At 51.3% G+C, this 18,202-nt stretch overlaps 1 protein-coding gene across 3 annotated transcripts in view; it reads left to right on the top strand.

The window, feature by feature from the left end:
• Positions 1–18,202, top strand: part of NOD1 (nucleotide binding oligomerization domain containing 1) — a 76,078-nt gene that overhangs the window by 39,206 nt on the left and 18,670 nt on the right. For all 3 annotated transcript variants that reach the window (XM_042921387.1, XM_042921396.1, XM_042921407.1), the window contains 7 exons: positions 3,030–4,854; positions 7,532–7,615; positions 8,786–8,869; positions 9,702–9,785; positions 13,663–13,746; positions 14,637–14,720; positions 17,154–17,237. In XM_042921387.1, coding sequence (XP_042777321.1) covers positions 3,030–4,854; positions 7,532–7,615; positions 8,786–8,869; positions 9,702–9,785; positions 13,663–13,746; positions 14,637–14,720; positions 17,154–17,237 — 2,329 coding nt within the window. The remainder of the gene's footprint in view (positions 1–3,029; positions 4,855–7,531; positions 7,616–8,785; positions 8,870–9,701; positions 9,786–13,662; positions 13,747–14,636; positions 14,721–17,153; positions 17,238–18,202) is intronic.

The following is an 18,202-nucleotide window of genomic DNA, read 5'->3' as shown; positions in this document are numbered from 1 at the left end:
TGAACGGGGGAGGGTCAGAGAGAGGGAGACACAGAATCTGACACAGGCTCCAGGCTCTGAGCTGTCAGCACAGAGCCGGACGCGGGGCTCGAACTCACGGACCGCGAGATCATGACCTGAGCCGAAGTCGGCCGCTCAACCGACTGAGCCACCCAGGCGCCCCCATGTTGGTTTTTATATTCTGTGACTTTGCTGAATTCATGTATTCTAGCAATTTTTTTGGTGAGTCTTTCATGTTTGCAACATAGAGTTTCATGTTGCCTGCAAATAGTGAAAGTCTGACTTCTTCCTTGCCAATTTGGATGCCTTTTATTTCATTTTGTTGTCTGATTGCTGAGGCTAAAACTTTCAGTACTATGTTAAATGGTAAGGGTGAGAGTGGACATCCTTGTCTTGTTCCTAACCGTAAGGGAAAGGCTCTCAGTTTTTCCCCGTTGAGGATGATATTAGCAATGGGTCTTTCATATATGACCTTTATGTTTGGGGTACAATTAATGGCAACAATTAATGTTGAGGTATGTTCCATCCATCCCTACTTGGTTGAGGGTTTTTATCAAGAATGGATGCTGGATTTTGTCAAGTACGTCTTCTGCATCTACCGAGAGGATCGTATGGTTCTTATCCTTTCTTTTATTAATGGTGTATCACGTTGATTGATTTGTGAATATTGAACCAGCCCTGCAGCCCAGGAATATCCCACTTGATCATGGTGAATAATTCTTTTTTTTTTCTTAAAGTTTATTTATTTGAGAGAGAGAGAGAGAGAGAGCGCACAAGCAGGGGAGGGGCAGAGAGAGATGGAGAAGGAGAGAGAGAAGCCCAAGCAGGCTCCACACTGTCAGTGCAGAACCTGATGCGGGGCTCAAACTCATAAACTGTGAGATCATGACCTGAGCTGAAATCAAGAGTCAGACCCTTAACCGACTGAGCCACCCAGGTGCCCCAGTAAATAATTCTTTTAATGTATTGTCAAATTCAATTTGCTAGTATCTTGTCGAGAATTTTTGCATCCATGTTCATCAGGGATATGGGCCTATCCTTCTCCTTTTTACTGGGGTCTTTGTCTAATTTTGGAATCAAGGCAATTCTGGCTTTGGAGAATGAGTTTGGAAGTTTTCCTTCTATTTCTATTTTTTTTGGAACAGTTCGAGAAGAATAGGTATTAACTCGTCTTCACATGGTCTGTAGGAAGACATCTGGCCCAGGATTCTTATTCGTTGGGGGATTTATTCTAGGCAAATTATTCTTCTGTCACCTCCAGTGCCAATCCTTATTTCCAAAGCACAGTGGTACTGCATTAGCTAATCCATTAGTCCAACAGGTATTAATGATGTACCCACTATGGGCAAAGGCACTGTGTTGGTGCCACGGGTTCCGTGTGGAGCGCATCAGACGTGGTTCTTGTTTTCAGGGAGCTCAGAGGCCAGTGAAGGAGCCCCGACGGTAATCACAAAAATGTGTATTTGCGCATGGTGATAAGGACAAGAGCAGTTCAAGCTGCAGTGAGCCCACGTAATCGGGGCCATGATCTGGTCTGGGAACCAGGGAGTCTTCTCTCCATGCCTGTGCTCTCTCCAGTTTGAGACACTTGTTGAAAATATCCTCGCACCAGGGTCCCAGACTCTGATGTTTAAAGAACCTAGTTTGACCTTGAACACAGAAAAAAAAGGACAAAGTCCCAGAAAAATCAGGTGTGTGTTTAGGGGAAACCAGGCCAACCAGCAATGTCAGGGCCAAGCTCTGGCAGATACCTGTGGCCACTGTTAGCACTTAATGCCCCTTCCTGCTTCATTCTGTTTCCTTCCACAGGAGAAAAGAAAAATGTTCCTGCCTGTGATGAATAATTCTTTCAAAAGATGTCTCCACTGGTTCCTTTAACCAGCTACTTTAGTATTGCTTTTAAAGTATGAGTCACTCTGCAAAGCCAGACATGAAAGACTATATATTGCGTGATTCTGTTTATATGAAATGTCCAGAAAAGGCAAACTAATAGAGACAGAAAGAAGATTGGTAGTTGCCTAGGGCCAGGGGCAGAGATTGGCTAGAAGTGGGCTTATGATGGAGATGTTTTAGAACTGGATTGTAGCGGTGTTTGCATAACTTTGCAAATTGAGTAAAAAATCGTTGAGTAGTATACAATGCCTATTGTAAAATATGTGAGTTTATAGTATGTAAGTTATGCCTTACGAAAGCTATAAAAAATGTAATTCACAAATTTTAAGCAGGCAGCCAAGTTGGTCTAAGTTGATGGGAAAAAGTTATAGATGAATTTGGAAATGGGCATGTATGTCTCATTTTTGTACCTGAATTATAATTAAAATCCCAAAGTATTTTTAAAGTTTATTTATTTTGAGAGAAAGAGCTCTCCTGCATGAGTGGGGGAGGGGCAGAGAAAGAATCCCAAGCAGGCTCTGTGCCGCCAGCATGGGGCCCGGTGCGGGGCTTGAACTCACGAACCGTGAGATCTTGACCGGAGCCCAACTGGGAAGCTTAACCCACTAACCGCCTAGCCCCCCACCCACCAAAGTATCTGTAAGGCATTTATTGAACAGCCTCTTGTCTGGGGAAGGACCACCTCCCTCTCTGTGTAAGGCCCATCTCTAGCTCAGGTTTGCTTAAGTCCACGCCCATGAGAGCATGTTACTGCCAGCTCCCCTGTGGGCAGGCGCTAAGTCAGTGACCCTCAGGTTGAAAAAGGCTAGTTTTCATCTCAGTTTACTCCGTTTTGGCGATTTGGCACAGCTCATTTATAATCGGGATTAATGTCAAATGTATTTTCTCACCAGAAGTGTTGGCATGTAGTTTTGTAAGACTACCCGTTGTTTTCAGAGCAGAGTGATAAGCAAAAGAATGGTTAAGGCGATCTCTGCCTCGACAACAGGAGTTTCAGGGGATGCCTGGCTGGCCCAGTCAAGGGGGACATAAGGCTCTTGATCTCGGGGTTATGAGTTCGAGACCCATGTTGGGTGTAGAGATTACTTAAAGAGTTTCAATGGAACTGGCTGTCTTTCCCCCCCCACCCCCTCCAGTGAGCAGGTACACCCAGAAGCTGCGACAGCAACTGGGCCTCGACTCCAAGTTCATCCTGTGCTACGCCCAGAAGGAGGAGCTGTTGCTGGAGGAGATGTACACGGACACCATCGTGGAGCTGGTGGGCTTCAGGAACGAGAGCCTGGGCCTGCTGGGCAGCCTGGCCTGCCTGCTGGACCACTCCACTGGCGTCCTCAGCGAGCAGGGCGAGACCATCTTCATCTTCGGGGACGCCGGCGTGGGCAAGTCCATGCTGCTTCAGCGGCTGCAGGGCCTGTGGGCCGCGGGGCTGCTGGACGCGGAGTTCAAGTTCTTCTTCCACTTCCGCTGCCGCGTGTTCAGCTGCTTCAAGGAGGACGACGCGCTGTGCCTGCAGGACCTGCTCTTTAAGCATTACTGCTACCCGGAGCAGGACCCGGATGAGGTGTTCGCCTTCCTGCTGCGCTTCCCCCACACGGCCCTCTTCACCTTCGACGGCCTGGACGAGCTGCACTCGGACTTCGACCTGAGCAGCGTGCCTGACACCTCCTCCCCCTGGGAGCCCGCCCACCCCCTGGCCCTGCTGGCCAACCTGCTCAGCGGGAAGCTGCTCAAGGGCGCCGCCAAGCTGCTCACGGCCCGCACGGGCATCGAGATCCCGCGCCAGCTCCTCCGCAAGAAGGTGTTTCTGCGGGGCTTCTCGCCCAGCCACCTGCGGGCCTACACCCAGAGGGTGTTCCCCGAGCCCGCCGTGCGGGACCGCCTGCTGGCCCACCTGGAGGCCAACCCCAACCTCTGCAGCCTGTGCGCCGTGCCCCTCTTCTGCTGGATCGTCTTCCGCTGTTTCCAGCACTTCCACAGTGTTGCGGACATCTCCACGCAGCTGCCTGACTGCACGGTGACCCTGACCGACGTCTTCCTGCTGATCACCGAGGTCCACCTGAACAGGACGCAGCCCACCAGCCTGGTCCAGCGGAACACGCGCAGCCGGACGGAGACCTTCCGCGCCGGCGGCGCCGCCTTGCGCTCGCTGGGGCGGGTGGCCCACCAGGGCATGGAGAAGAACCTCTTTGTCTTTGGCCAGGAGGACGTGCGGGCCGCCGAGGTGCAGGACGGAGAGCTGCAGCTGGGCTTCCTGCGGGCCGTGCCAGAGCAGGGCCTCGGGGGTGACCAGCAGGCCTATGAGTTTTTCCACGTCACCCTCCAGGCCTTCTTTACCGCCTTCTTTCTCGTGGCGGACGACAAGGTAGGCACGCAGCAGCTGCTCAGGTTCTTCCGGGAGTGTGGGCTTCCTGGCGAGGCGGCCGTGGAGTCCTGCTACCCCTCCTTTCTCCCTGTGCGGTGTCTGCGGGGCCCCGGCCTGGCCGGGGAGGACCTCTTCAAGAACAGGGATCACTTCCAGTTCACCAACCTCTTCCTGTGCGGGCTGTTGTCCAAGGCCAAGCAGAAACTCCTGCGGCACCTGGTGCCCGTGGCGGTCCTGCGGAGAAAGCGCAAGGCCCTGTGGGCGCACCTGTTTGCCAGCCTGCGGGCCCACCTGAAGAGCCTGCCCCGGCTCCAGTACGAGGGCTACAACCAGGTGCAGGCCATGCCCACCTTCATCTGGATGCTGCGCTGCATCTACGAGACGCAGAGCGAGAAGGTGGGGCGGCTGGCGGCCAAGGGCATCTGTGCGAACTACCTCAAGCTGACCTACTGCAACGCCTGCTCGGCTGACTGCAGCGCCCTCTCGTTCGTCCTGCACCACTTCCGCAAGCGGCTCGCCCTGGACCTGGACAACAACAACCTCAACGACTACGGCGTGCGGGAGCTGCAGCCCTGCTTCAGCCGCCTCACGGTCATCAGGTGAGGCCGCCGGGCACAGGGAGCAGCCCAGGGGGGGCCGGGGCGGGCCGAGCTCGGGGAAGCACCAGGAGGAGCCTCCTGGGGTAGGAGCTCCTGAATTACCCTGGCATTCGTGACCCCTGGTGTTGGGGACACCCGAGCCTATTCTATCTCACGGTGGCAGACAGCTGGGAGAGAAGCCTCCGCAGCGGGCAGAGCCGGGTCGGCCCTGGCTGGGCATCCTCGAGTGAGTTGCTTAGCCTCTCTGAGCCCTCATCTGGAAGAAGGAGACGCTGGTATCCTGGCAATTACAGTAATAACAACCGGCGTTTATTGAGAAAGGGTGAAGTGCATTGCAGACTTTATCTGATTTAATCCTCTTAGCAACCCTCTAAGGTGGTAGGGACTCTTACCTTCATTTTGGCAAACGAGGGTGTGGAGGCACAGAGATGTTCTCAAGGTCACACAGCAGGGCCATGGTAGAGGCAGAATCCTAAAGAATGAATCTTTTGAGATTCATGGGAGGCTCAAAGATAGCCAGTGAGGGGTTTCTGGCACGTGGGTGCTTTTGGGATTGCATAAAGAGCAGACTGTGTGCTCACTGGCCTCTGTTACTTTCCACAATCAAAGCCAGCTGCCCTGAGCTGCCAGGGATCTTAGTACAGAATGCTCACTTTCGAGTGGTTTCCTGTTTGATGGTTTAGAGGAAAGAGGCCAGTCTGCTTTCTCCTGTTAGCATTTCCTGTATAAAAGACAGCTTGTAAATCTCTCTGACGGTATCAGTTCTCCATAACTTGGCTCATGCATTTCTGATGGGGAGAGGGGATTTGGAACGGGTTCTGGGTACCTGTTACACCAATGCTAGAGTGTACTTTATGTGGGGGCAGTGAGATGCAGGGAGCCCAGGCCTGTGCTCTCCGCCTGGGGCACTCTCACACACCGTGGCCTCCCTGTGCTCATCTCCTAAGATGGAGTGCTCCAAGGTGGTGCTCCTGCCCCAAGTAGCTATCTTTGGAGTCCAGGCCGTCTTCAGCCTTACAGTGGCCTTGCTGCCCTCACTACCTGATTTCCACCTCTTGGCCCAACATGGCTGCTTAGTTCCAGCCATTCTGTTGACGTTCTAGCCTCCACGAAGAAGAAGGGGCAAGCAAAGAAGGACATACCTCATTCTTTTGAGAACTTGTCAGCTATGGCTAATGAGACTTCCGCTTACATTTTACAGGGGCAAACGTAATCATGTGCCCACTTCAAAAAATGGGGGATTCTGTTTCTAAGAAAGCACAGATATTGGAAGTGACTAGCAGCCTCTGCCACCCTGGGATGGCCACGCAGTGTGTGTACACACTGTGCCCCAGCACCAAGGTGGGCACCTTGGGAGGAGGGGCCCTGAGTAGCTGACCTGATCATTTTGACGTGGCCTAAAAATCAAATGTGTTCAGCCTTTCACTTATTAGAGAGGTCAGCTTGCTGGCACAGTTTGTCCCAGGGTTTGTGTTTGTAAATAAAGTTTTATTGGAACATAACCACACCCATATGTTTACATATCAGCTGCTTCACACTATAAAAAAAAATTTTTTTACCATTTATTCAGTTTTGAGAGAGAGAGTTGTGAGCAGGAGTGGGGGAGGGGCAGAGAGAGAGGGAGACACAGAATCGGAAGCAGGCTCCAGGCTCTGAGCTGTCAGCACAGAGCCCCATGCAGGGCTCGAACTCACAAACCATGAGTTCGTGACCTGAGCTGAAGTCGGGCGCTTAACCGACTGAGCCACCCAGGTGCCCCACAGTTGCTTCATACTATGGAACCAAATAATTGCAATAGAGGCCACATGGTCCTCACATATTTGCTCTGTGGCCTTTTACAGAAAAAGTTTGCTGACCCTTGGATTACTGTCTCACCCACCCCTGCTCCCTCACTCTCCTCCATCCCTGAGCCTTCCTCTGTCCCTCAGCCTCATGTAAACGACGGGGTGAAGGATTGAGAAAATTAGGGTAGTTTGTTACACAGATTACTTGGTAGTAAGAAAAAAAAAAATTCACATATTAGCCACATCAAAATATCCTGTTAGTACAGGGACTGTGCAGAACAGTTCCCGTGAATGGCTGGCCCTTGTGCAGGAGAGATCCATCATCCCGAAGGCTCTCTTTTCCTGCCCCCATCTGTAAATGTGACCTCCAGATGGGGAGGCTGTTGCCGCTGCGGGTGAGACAGTTCTTGTGGGGACTGTCCAGCCTTTCGCAGGCCACCTGATAGCTCTGGCCCCCCCCTTGCCAGGTGGCGGGGCCTTCCCTCCCCGAGCCTTGCCATCACTACAAGCCGCTCCACACGTTTCCAAATCCACAGCCCCTGCTGTGTTGTGAGAGCCACAGAGAAGGCCTGACCGACACGTAGGCCACCCGCAAATGCAGGCTGTCAGAGGTGACCGGCCTCACGTGTCCTTTGTGTGTCTCTCGTAGCCCTCATGTCGAGTCAGGGCTCTGCTGTAGTCTTGCTGACGGGCCAGTTCCGCGTGGGTCTGTTGGCCCCACGACACCCAGATCCTTTAGGAGCTCTGTGGCTGACTGCCATGGCCACTGTCTCAGGGGAGCGTTTATAGCTGGGAAAACTCCAGGACCTACAGGCTTCTGGATCTTGTGGCCTTCATACTCCTCCATAGTGAGCAGCTGCCGTGATTCAACTTCCTTTGCTGTTTTGTTTCAGACTCAGCGTAAACCAGATCACTGACAGCGGGGTAAAGGTGTTATGTGAAGAGCTGACCAAATACAAAATTCTGACGTTTTTAGGGTACGTATGCCTCAACAGCACCAGATCAGGTGTGTGGTAATAATACAGAGGAGCAGGAAACTGCCGTTCGTGCGACTCACTGGAGGGTTGGAAGGATGGCCGAGCCACCAGAAAGAGCCCTGGACAGGGGGCCAGGAGTCTTGGGTTCTGCTCTTGGCTCGGCCAGCAGCCCACTCTTTGAGCAAGCCCAGAAGTGTCTTTCACTTGTCTATTGAGATCCTAATCCAGGCCAGTATTTTACAAGCGGTGACTGGGGGTTGCTGAGGGAGTGGCTCGGGCTGCCTTTTATAAATGCCAGATGCTGTTTACGTATTAGATTGTGGATCCACAGTCCCTCATCCAGAGCCCTGAGCGAAAGACACAAATCCGGAGTCAGTGTATGTGCCGTGTAAAAGTGATATGGCCAGTGAGGTCGAGGGCATTACCCGGGTTTCAAGTAATTGAATCTACCTGCAGCAAAACGTATGAATATTCAGAGCAGCTGGGATAAAGCCCACAAAAGGCTCCACATCAGTCGCCAAACTGCTGAGCACTTGAAACCTGTCTGTTTACCACTTTCCGCTTTTTTCTGCCTTCTTGTTGAATTGGTACGAGGCGGTAAAATGACTAACAGGGAGACGGGAGCTTCCGACACTCACTGTCCCTCAAGCTGCTGCTTGTGACCTTAATCGAAAAATACCCATTACTTGCTGCTTGACTGGTCGCACATAATCATCCTAATGACCCCGCGGGGGCATGGTGATTCTTCCTCGTCATCGCAGAGGCAGAAGCAGAAGCAGAGGCTGGGAAAGTGGCGGAGCTGGCTCTGCACCCGGCTTTCGAGACCCCCGAGCCCCAAACTGCTCTCTGTGTGCCCTTCCTCTCTCCTTTCAGCCCAGACTTCAGGTATCGGCAGCCAGCACATACCCACTTAAAAGTGTCCCGTGGGGACGCGAGAATAAAAGGGACAGACAGCTCAAGGAACATGGTGATACTGTGAGAGCATCGTCTGGTGACCGACGGTGGCCACGCTTGTAACGAACGTAGCATAACTCGCAAACCTGTGGATTCACTATGTTGTACACGTGAAAGTAATGCAACACTGTGTCAACTGTACCAAGAAAAAAAAAAAAAAAACAAAAAAGCCGACGCCGGGGGTCCCAAAGTCTCACGCTGTGCTCTCTCTCCAAGCCTGTATAACAACCAGATCACCGATGTCGGAGCCCGGTACATCGCCAGAATCCTGGACGAGTGCAAGGGCCTCACGCACTTGAAGTGAGTGGGCTGGGTGTGGCGGCTTATTCGGGAGCCCCTGTGGGTCACCCCTTCATCATTCAGACCCAGAATATAAGTCACCAGAAGGTGCACTCGCCCTAAAGCCTTCCGCTTGCCCCAGGCCACGTGGGTCAAATTGAGAGACCTGTGTGTGGGAAGGAGAGCTGACCGCAGGGGGGAATCACGCCCTGAGGGTGAGGCAGGGCCACCTACCTTGGGGGGAAATCTTGGCAAGGGAGCTCTGTGGGGCCTCTTCTAATAAATCACTGATCCCATTCGTGACGGCTCCACCCTCACGACCGAATCACCTCCAAGGGCCTTTTGCCTCCTAATCCCATCACCTTAGGGGTTAGGATTTGAGAATATGGATTTGGGGGGGAACACAGCCATTCAGACCTAGCACCCATCTGGTTGCAAGCAGGGGCTTGATCCTTGGTCCCGTCACAGAAATGCTCTGCCAAAGGTGACGGAGCGCCAGGCCCGGAGGAGCCCCTGGAACGGCACTGGGGCCGGGAACACACACAGGCTGGCCACTCGCACTTGAACGGGGCGCCTCCCTGGCCTGCTGATGGAAATGAGGGACGTTTAAAGGCGGTTATTTACGGGTCCCTAAGTTTCGGCAGAGACCGCGACCACCTCCTGGAGAGGAATCCGGCGGCTCTCCTTAGGGCTTTGGGTCCTTCCTCGAGAGGAAGCCCAGGGCATGGGTGCCGCGGGTCCCAGGGCAAAGCCCACACCTCCCAAGAGGGGCCCCGCGCTGGGGACGAGGGTGCCGACGGCGGCGGAGTCCCCTCACAGCTGGGAGCTGACGTGCACGCGGCTCTCTCTGCAGGCTGGGGGAGAACAAAATAACGAGTGAAGGAGGAAAGTGTCTCGCCCTGGCTGTGAAGAAGAGCAAGTCCATCTTCGAAGTTGGGTGAGTAGAGGCAGAGGCACCTGAGCCTGTCCTGGGCGCGAGAGCGCCCAGAGGGCCGCTGGGGCCGGCTGTGGGGAGGCCGCAGAGGGCATCGTCCCCGGCGCGCCTCTGGCTTCTGCACGGGGACCGGGAACCGTTTGGGGAAGGCCCAGGATTGCCGGCAACCTCAGCTGCGCAGACTTTTATTTCATTGCTGCACAAGTCGGTGATGGCCACCAGCAAACGGAGGGGGTGCCTTTCTAGCCCGAGGTGGTAAGCTTCTGCGGGCCGATGTTCTTCATCTTGGGAAGGCGTTTTAAGAAGATTTATGATTTTAGAGAGAGTGAGTGAGCATGTGTGGGAGTGGAGGAGGGGCAGAGAGGGAGGAGGACAGAGGATCCCAGGCAGGCTCTGTGCGGATGGCAGGGAGCCCGATGTGGGGCTTGAACTCATGAACCGTGAGATCATGACCCGAGCTGAAGTCTGACGCTTAAGCGACTGAGCCACCCAGGTGCCCCCGCGGGCTTGTTTTGTTTTGTTTTGTTTATTGCGTAGTCGTGTGGCCATCACCCCCATCCATCTCCAGAACCCTTTCCATCTTGCAAAAAAGCGACACTCTACCCGTTAGACGATAATTCCCCCTTCTCCCTTCCTCCCAGCCCCTGGCCACCACCCTTCTGCTACCTGTCCCTGTGAATTTGACTGCCGTGAGTACGTCACCTAAGTGGAGTCATACAGCATGTGTCGCTTTGTCACTGGCTTCCTTCACTCGGCCCAGGGTCCTCGAGGTTCATCTGTGTTGTAGCACGTGTTGGAATTTCCTTCCTTTTTAAGGCTGAGTAGCGGTTCATTGGATATATCTTGTTCATTCATCTGGGCACTTGGGTGGCTTCCACATTTTAGCTACCGTGAACAGTGCTGCTATGAACGTGGGCGTTCAAATGACTCATCGATTTCTGGGGGCTGTGTCCCCAGAAGTGGAATTGTTGGATCGGCTGGTCATTCTATTTTTAGATAATTTTTTTTAATGTTTATTTTTAAGATAGGGAGTGCGTGAGCACGAGTGGGGGAGGGGCAGAGAGAGAGGGAGACACAGAATTGGAAGCAGGCTCCAGGCTCTGAGCTGTCAGCACAGAGCCCGACACGGGGCTCGAACTCACGGACCATGAGATCATGCCCTGAGCCGAAGTCGGACGCTTAACCGACTGAGCCACCCAGGCGCCCCTGGTCATTCTATGTTAAAATAATTTTTTTTAATGTTTATCTTTAAGATAGGGAGTGCATGAGCACGAGTGGGAGAGGGGCAGAGAGAGAGGGAGACGCAGAATCGGAAGCAGGCTCCAGGCTCTGAGCTGTCAGCACAGAGCCCGACGCGGGACTCGAACTCGCGGACCACGAGATCATGCCCTGAGCCGAAGCTGGATGTTTAACTGACTGAGCCACCCAGGCGCCCCTGGCGATTCTGTCTTTAATTTTGTGAGGGCCCACCACACTGTTTCCCACCAGCAGTGCATCCAGGTTTTCCGTGCCCTCCCCTCCCCATCGCTTGTCATTTTCTGCTCTTTTTGATGGTAACCACCCTAACAGGGACGAGGTGGTATCTCATTATGGTTTGGACTCCAGAGGCTTTTTAAAAGAGCTTTTTATAGCGTTATAATTTTTACCTGATTACAAAAGAAACACCGATAACTTTATCTGGAAACTGTGACGAATACGAAAAAGATAATAAAAATCATCTCAGAAATATTGTCAACACCTGAGGTCACTTAAGCTTTCATGTTCTCTCATGCAGTGTGTGCTCGCCACTGGTTTTTTTTAAATCTAGTAGAGGGGCGCCTGGGTGGCTCAGTCGTTTGGGCGGCCGACTTCAGCTCAGGTCATAATCTCGCGGTCCGTGAGTTCAAGCCCCACGTCAGGCTCTGTGCTGACAGCTCGGAGCCTGTAGCCTGTTTCGGATTCTGTGTCTCCCTCTCTCTGACCCTCCCCCATTCACGCTCTGTCTCTCTCTGTCTCAAAAATAAATAAACGTTAAAAAATATTTTTTTTTTTAAACTCTAGTAGAGGTCAGGCTATATGTACAGAATTTTATTCCTTTTCACTTAATCTCATGAGTAGTTTTCCCCTTCATTAAAAATTTGATATCGTTCAATCGTATAGTACACATACTTTTTTTTTTTTTTTGTAGTTTCAAGTTTTTATTTAAATTCCAGTTAGTTAACATATAGTATAATATTAGTTTCAGGAGTAGAATTTAGTGAGTCATTGCTTACATATAACACCCAGTGCTCATCACAGCCAGTGCCTATTTTATTTTATATTTATTAAATTTAATTTTGAGGGAGCGAGGGGGGGAGGGGCAGAGAGAGAGGGAGAGACAGAATCCCAAGCAGGCTCTGTACTGTAAGCGGCAGAGCCCAGCGTGGGGCTGGAACCCACAAACTGTGAGATCATGACCTGAGCTGAAACCAAGAGTTGAACGCTTAACCGTCTGAGCCACCTCTGACTCCCTCTGACTTAGTTCGCTCAGCATAATACACTCTAACTCCGTCCACATTGGTAGAAGTGGCAAGATTTCGTCTTTTGAATGGCCGAGTAATATTCCGTTGTATATATCTACCACATTTGCTTTATGAATTCATCCGTCGATGGACATTGGGACTCTTTCCATGCTTTGGCTATTGTTGATAGTGCTGCTATAAACATGGGGGTGCCTGTGCCCTCTCAAATCTGTATTTTTGTACTCTTTGGGTAAATACCTAGTAGTGCAACTGCTGGCTCCTAGGGTAGTTCTATTTTTACCTCTTTGAGGAACCTCCATACTGTTTTCCACAGTGGCTGCACCAGTTGGCGTTCCCACCAGCAGTGTTAAGAGGTTCCCCTTTTCTCCACCTCTTCCTGTACACACACTTTCTGTACAAAACACTGAGAATTCATTCCAGGGCTTTAGCGTCCCCAGGAGGGATGGTGGCAGGGCACAGGGCATGTTGCCCAGGCAGCCCCAGGTCCGCTGTGCATGGGCTGGGCAGGCAGTGAGTGCCCTCAGCCTAATAAAAATAGCTGTCGCCTACCATAGGCCAGGTGCTGTTCTAAGGGCTTTGCATATGTTAACTTAATCCTCTAGGGGGAATTTTCTTATTAGCCCCATTTTACAGATGAGGAGACAAAGATCCAAGAGCTTATATCATTCACCCAAGTGAACCTTAAATCCAGATAAAAATCCAGTTAAAACGGGAGGCCAGCGGTGTGGCTCTGGAGCCCAGCATCCTGCCGCGCAGACCCTCGCAGGTTATCCGCTGTGGGGAAGGAGGGGGCGAGGCTTCATTATTGCAGCTCCCCCCCTAGACCACATCGGCCCGCCAGCACGCTGTAATAGGGTCCTCTTCCGGAAAAGCAGCGTTGCTGGTGAGGTTTCCAAGGGTGCTTCCTGATCTTTGCTTCCCGGAAGACTGACTGTGTCTTCACCAATGTCTCGCGCCCCGGCACCGAGCCAAATGGATGCTGGAGTTGGCAATTCCACAGGCCTCCTGTTTAGGCTTCTGCAAACCTGTATCCTCCGCGAGGGGCGTCTGGGACTGCCTTGTGCTCAGACACCTCCCTGCCCACCCCCCCCCCCCCCCACGCCTCTCGGAAAGCCCAGCGGCGTGAACTTAGTCTCTAATTGTGCAAGTACCTGATGGGCTTCTGTTCCCGAGGCTTCTGCTGCTCTTACCCTTACATTTCCCTTTGAAGTGGAAACCGAGAGCAGCTCACTAAGGGGCTGGTGTGGGAATCTGCTCCAGGCCACGGCTCCAGGGACAGAGGACAGACATCTGCCGGTGAGTGTCCGGTGGGCTCGGCCACCAGCAGAAAGTGAGTGGTGAGCGCAGGCTAACGTTCACCGTCTTGCCTCTGCCCTCAGGATGTGGGGCAACAGAATCGGTGACGAAGGAGCAAAGGCCTTTGCAGAGGCTCTGAGGAACCACCCCAGCCTGACCAACCTGAGGTAAGCGCTGCCTTCCAAGACCCGCTGTCCCCAGGGTCCAACCTGGTCACTCGGCTGTACCTCGTGGTTGCCAGGGAGGAGCCGAAGGGACGCGGGTGGTTGGCTTTCCTAAGAGAGAAGGTAGTTGTGTGTGCGTGTGTGGGATTTTTTAAAGAACATCTTTATTGACACGTTAGAGGCATTACTGTTCGTCGTTCAGCTTGGTGACTTGACGAATGTACACACCAGCGTAACCACCACCCAGATTAAGACCTAGGCCGTTGCCATGGCGGGGAAGAGACCTCTCAGCAGTCTGCCCGGGTCCCTTGGGAGTTGGAAGTAGGGAGGAATTCTTAAGTCCAGACAAAACTGAAAGGGATGCCATCTGTTCCGCATTCACAGGACAGTGCTGAGACAGAGGGGGACCCTTCATCTCAGTAAAGACATCCTCCTCCCTGGCCTTCCTGGAGGCCTCGGGCCAAATCTCAGCGCCTTGGGCATCTTGGTGTTGCTCGGGTCCTTCCTAACACTGAAAGAGAGCCCAACATAGTGGGGGCAGTAGCAGACTTTCTTCTTTATGAGAACAGAGGAAACTTCTCCAGGTCTCATCGATGGGCACCTGGAAAACGTCAGCCACCTGAAGCAGAGCCCTCCCAGCACCCCCGTCTGCCTGTGACCAGGTGTCACTGGTGTTCCATGTCCTGTCTGGACTCTCCTTGACACGTCTGTGCCTGTCCTGATGCTCGGGGAGTATGCTCTGGAACAACAGCAGGCAAGGCTGAGCACTTCTGCTTCCTGCCTCGAGTCAGGAGCCACCTCCCAGCAGCATCTTCCGGGTGTTTCGGTCACTGAAGCCAAAGCCAAGTGTAGACGTGTCTCTGATAATTGACCCCAAGTGTTTTCCTTCCTAGTCTTGCATTCAACGGCATCTCTACGGAGGGTGGAAAGAGCCTCGCCCAGGCCCTGCAGTGGAACACCTCTCTGAGAATATTCTGGTAATAAGCAAAGCCATTTTGAGAGGCTGGGTCTCAGGGACTCTTCCAGAGACTGCACAGCCTGGAATCCTAACTGAAAAGCCGCCTTTAATTGAAAAGTCTCTAGGCCTTTCCTCAGTGTTGGGTTGATAGTTTTAATTTCTTCCTAGAATAGAAAGCAGCCATTCCTAGAAGCACAGACAGGTGTACAGAAGGGGGACGGGGACCCCAGGAGCATGGGTTCCACCTTAGCTGCCTTTGCCAGCCTCAGCCTCAGCCTCAGCCTCAGGAAAACCCGAAGGCTGGCCATTCTGTCAGGATGATGCTTACGAGACCCTCAGATACGCCTTGCAGAGCCCAACCTTCATGCACTTGGCTCACACTTTTCTCCCTACCTCCTCTTAAACTGCCTTCTTCATGCTGCTTCCTCCTTCTCCAGTAGCCACACCACGATTTGGCCTTCAGGTCCCAGCCCACCTGTCACCTCTCCCCGGAAGCCCATGTTCCTCACCCCTCTTCGTACTCATTTAGTGTATGCTGCCTTCTGACAGTGCTTTTTTTTTTTTTTTTTTTGGTTTTGGTTTCCTTTTTCTCATTTGCTCTATTTCAATTTTATTTCTTTGTACTTTCGCTACTTGCCTTCCAAGGGAGGGATTTGTGTTTGGGCTCAGTGCACGTGAGCTATCAGCGAAGTTGGTTCAGCACGACAGTCTCATCATCTTGAGAGTTCTGATATTAGACCTGCTGGCCATTAGATGCATTTTCAATGGTTTTCCTCTAAACAAAATCCTTAAAAATGTTTTTAAAAGAAATATCTAAAAAAAAAAAAAAAAACAAAACCTGTAAGAAACTCGAAAAGTCGGAAGTGAAAGTACTTCCTCCCTTGTGTTTCCCAGACCAAACCTTTCTCTTCTAGCCTCCTAGCACTTGAATGCATGCTTGTGTGTATATCGCTTTTCTTACAACATGGAATCGCATTTAGCAAATGACTTTAAAAAAACATCTCAACCGTGTAGTGTCCGCATTTTACGTGTCCTCTTATGTCAGGATTTCTCCGTCTGTTGACGGAGTCAGTAGTCTATTGACTATTGACTTCTCCATCTCGACACTATTGACATTTTGGTCCAAATCATCTTTCTTGTAAGAGGCTGTCCTGTTCATTATAGGATGTTTCGCAGAATCCCAGGCATCTACCCATTAGCAGTACGTCCCCCCCTCCCCCCGACAACTGTGATGATCAAAAATGTCTCCAGATGTTGACAAATGTCCCCTGGAGGGGAAAGCACCCAGCTGAGAACCACTACTCTACACAGATAGTAAGAATGTCAATACCCAGCATTTCTCGAGGGCTGATGGTACAGCATGCATTATTCTCTGCCTTTTATACGTGTTGACTCATAGCCACCCCATAATGTCTGTACCGTGACTGTTCACCCTTATTTCTCTGGTGAGAAAACCCAGGCCCAGAGAAGTTAAGCCGCCCGCCTGAGGCTGTGGTGCCAGTAGGCGACACACGCCCGGCATGTCTGGCTCCGGAGCGCTCTTAAATAGCGTCATCTTCTGCCTCACTCTCTCTATCCCTCGTTCCCTTGAAGGGCTGCACAGCATCCCATTGAATGGGTGTTTGCAGTTTAGTTTCCCAGAAGCCCCTGCCGATGCTTACATGTGTTCACATTTCACGGTATAACCGTGCAACGCGGCGATCGGTACTGCATGTGTAGATCCTTGTGCGTACATCTTTGCACACGGAAGTGTGATCGTTGACTCAGAGTATAACACATTTAAAATTCAGCTAGGCGCTACCAAATTGCCCTGTGAGGAACGATTGTTTAATATTCTATGTCATTCTTTTTCCTTATTTATTCTTTCATCCACTGGCGTGACAGGGTCCAATCCTGTTTACAGCCGGGAGCTTCTAGCCCTGAGTGCTTTATCCAGACCACTGCTGCTTTTAGGAACAACTAAGAGGCTTCCTGAACCTTGACTCACTGAACTTGGGTCCTTCGCAACTGGCCTCAGAGCAAAGCGTTGAGCACATTTTAACGTGCAGTTGGCAGGCTTTTCTAGGTCTTCATATGACAGACTTTTTGGTAACGTGCTGTCAGGGGTGTTCAGGGAGACTTGGGGGCTGGAGGAAGCCTGGGAAGTGGGCCTTAGCCCCTAGCTTCTGTGAGAACGGAGGGTGCAGCAAAGATGGGCAGGGAACGTGGGCTCCTCTGTGGCAGCAGGACTAAGGAGTAGGAGCTTGGGGACAGGATTTGCACTAGAAATGAGCCTTATTTATTGTCTATGGGGCTCAGAGGCTGGGATTGGGGCCTGGCTGTTTGCTCAGTTCAGCAAGCGATTAGCAGCATGAGCTGGAGAGATCTGGGCTGGGATCCCACTTCTGAGAACTCATTTAAAAATGTGTGCCAGGTAGGGCTCCCCTGAGTAAACACTTGCTTTCTTTTCTAGGCTCACCAAAAATGAACTCGATGATGAAGTGGCAGAGAGCTTGGCAGAGATGCTGAAAGTCAACCAGACGTTGAAACATTTATGGTAACTCAGAGAACCTCAGAATTTCAGGCTGTGCTACTTTTATTTATGATTTACTTTTCAAGTTTTTTTAAAATTTTTACTCTAGTTAGCATACAGTGCAATATTGGTTTCAGGAGTAGAATTCAGTGATTCATCACATACAACACCCAGTGCTCATTGCAACAAGTGCCCTCCTTAATGCCCATCACCCACCTGGCCCATCTCCCACCCGCCTCCCTCCACCAACCCTCAGTTTGTTCTCTATGCTGAAGAGTCTCTTCTGTTTTACTTACCTCTTTCTTTTTCCCCCTCCCATATGTTCATCTGTTTTGTTTCCTTTTTTTTTTCTTTTTGAGTCCTTTTCTTCCTTCGTTCCTTCCTTCGTTCCTTCCTTCGTTCTTTCCTTCGTTCCTTCCTTTGTTCCTTCCTTCGTTCCTTCCTTCCTTCCATCTTCAAGTTAGTTAACATACAGTGTAGTCTTGGCTTCAGGAGTAGAACCCACTGATTCATCTCTTGTATATGACACCCAGTGCTCATCCCAACAAGTGCCCTCCTCAATGCCTGTCACCCATTTAATCCCCCTCCCAACCCCACCCGTTCCAGCAATCCTCAATTTGTTCTCTGTATTTAAGGGTCTCTTATGGTTTGCCTTCCTCTCTGTTTTTATCTTATTTTTTCCTTCCCTTCCCCTATGTTCATCTGGTGTGTTTCTTAAATTCCACATATGACTGAAATCGTATATGTCTTTCTCTGACTGACTGATTTTGCTTAGCATAATACCCTCCAGTTCCATCCACATTGTTATAAATGTCAAGATTCATTCTTTTTCATTGCCGAGTAGTACTCCATTTTATGTTTGTACATCTTCTTTATGCATTCATCAGTCAATGGACATTTGGGTTCTTTCCATAATTTGGCTATTGTTGATAGCATTGCTATAAACATTGGGGTGCGTGTGCCCCTTTGAATCAGCATTTTTGTAGCCT

Source organism: Panthera leo, chromosome A2, assembly GCF_018350215.1.
Source record: "Panthera leo isolate Ple1 chromosome A2, P.leo_Ple1_pat1.1, whole genome shotgun sequence".
Classification (NCBI taxonomy): Eukaryota; Metazoa; Chordata; class Mammalia; order Carnivora; family Felidae; genus Panthera; species Panthera leo.
This window is presented reverse-complemented; position numbering and strand designations above follow the sequence as displayed.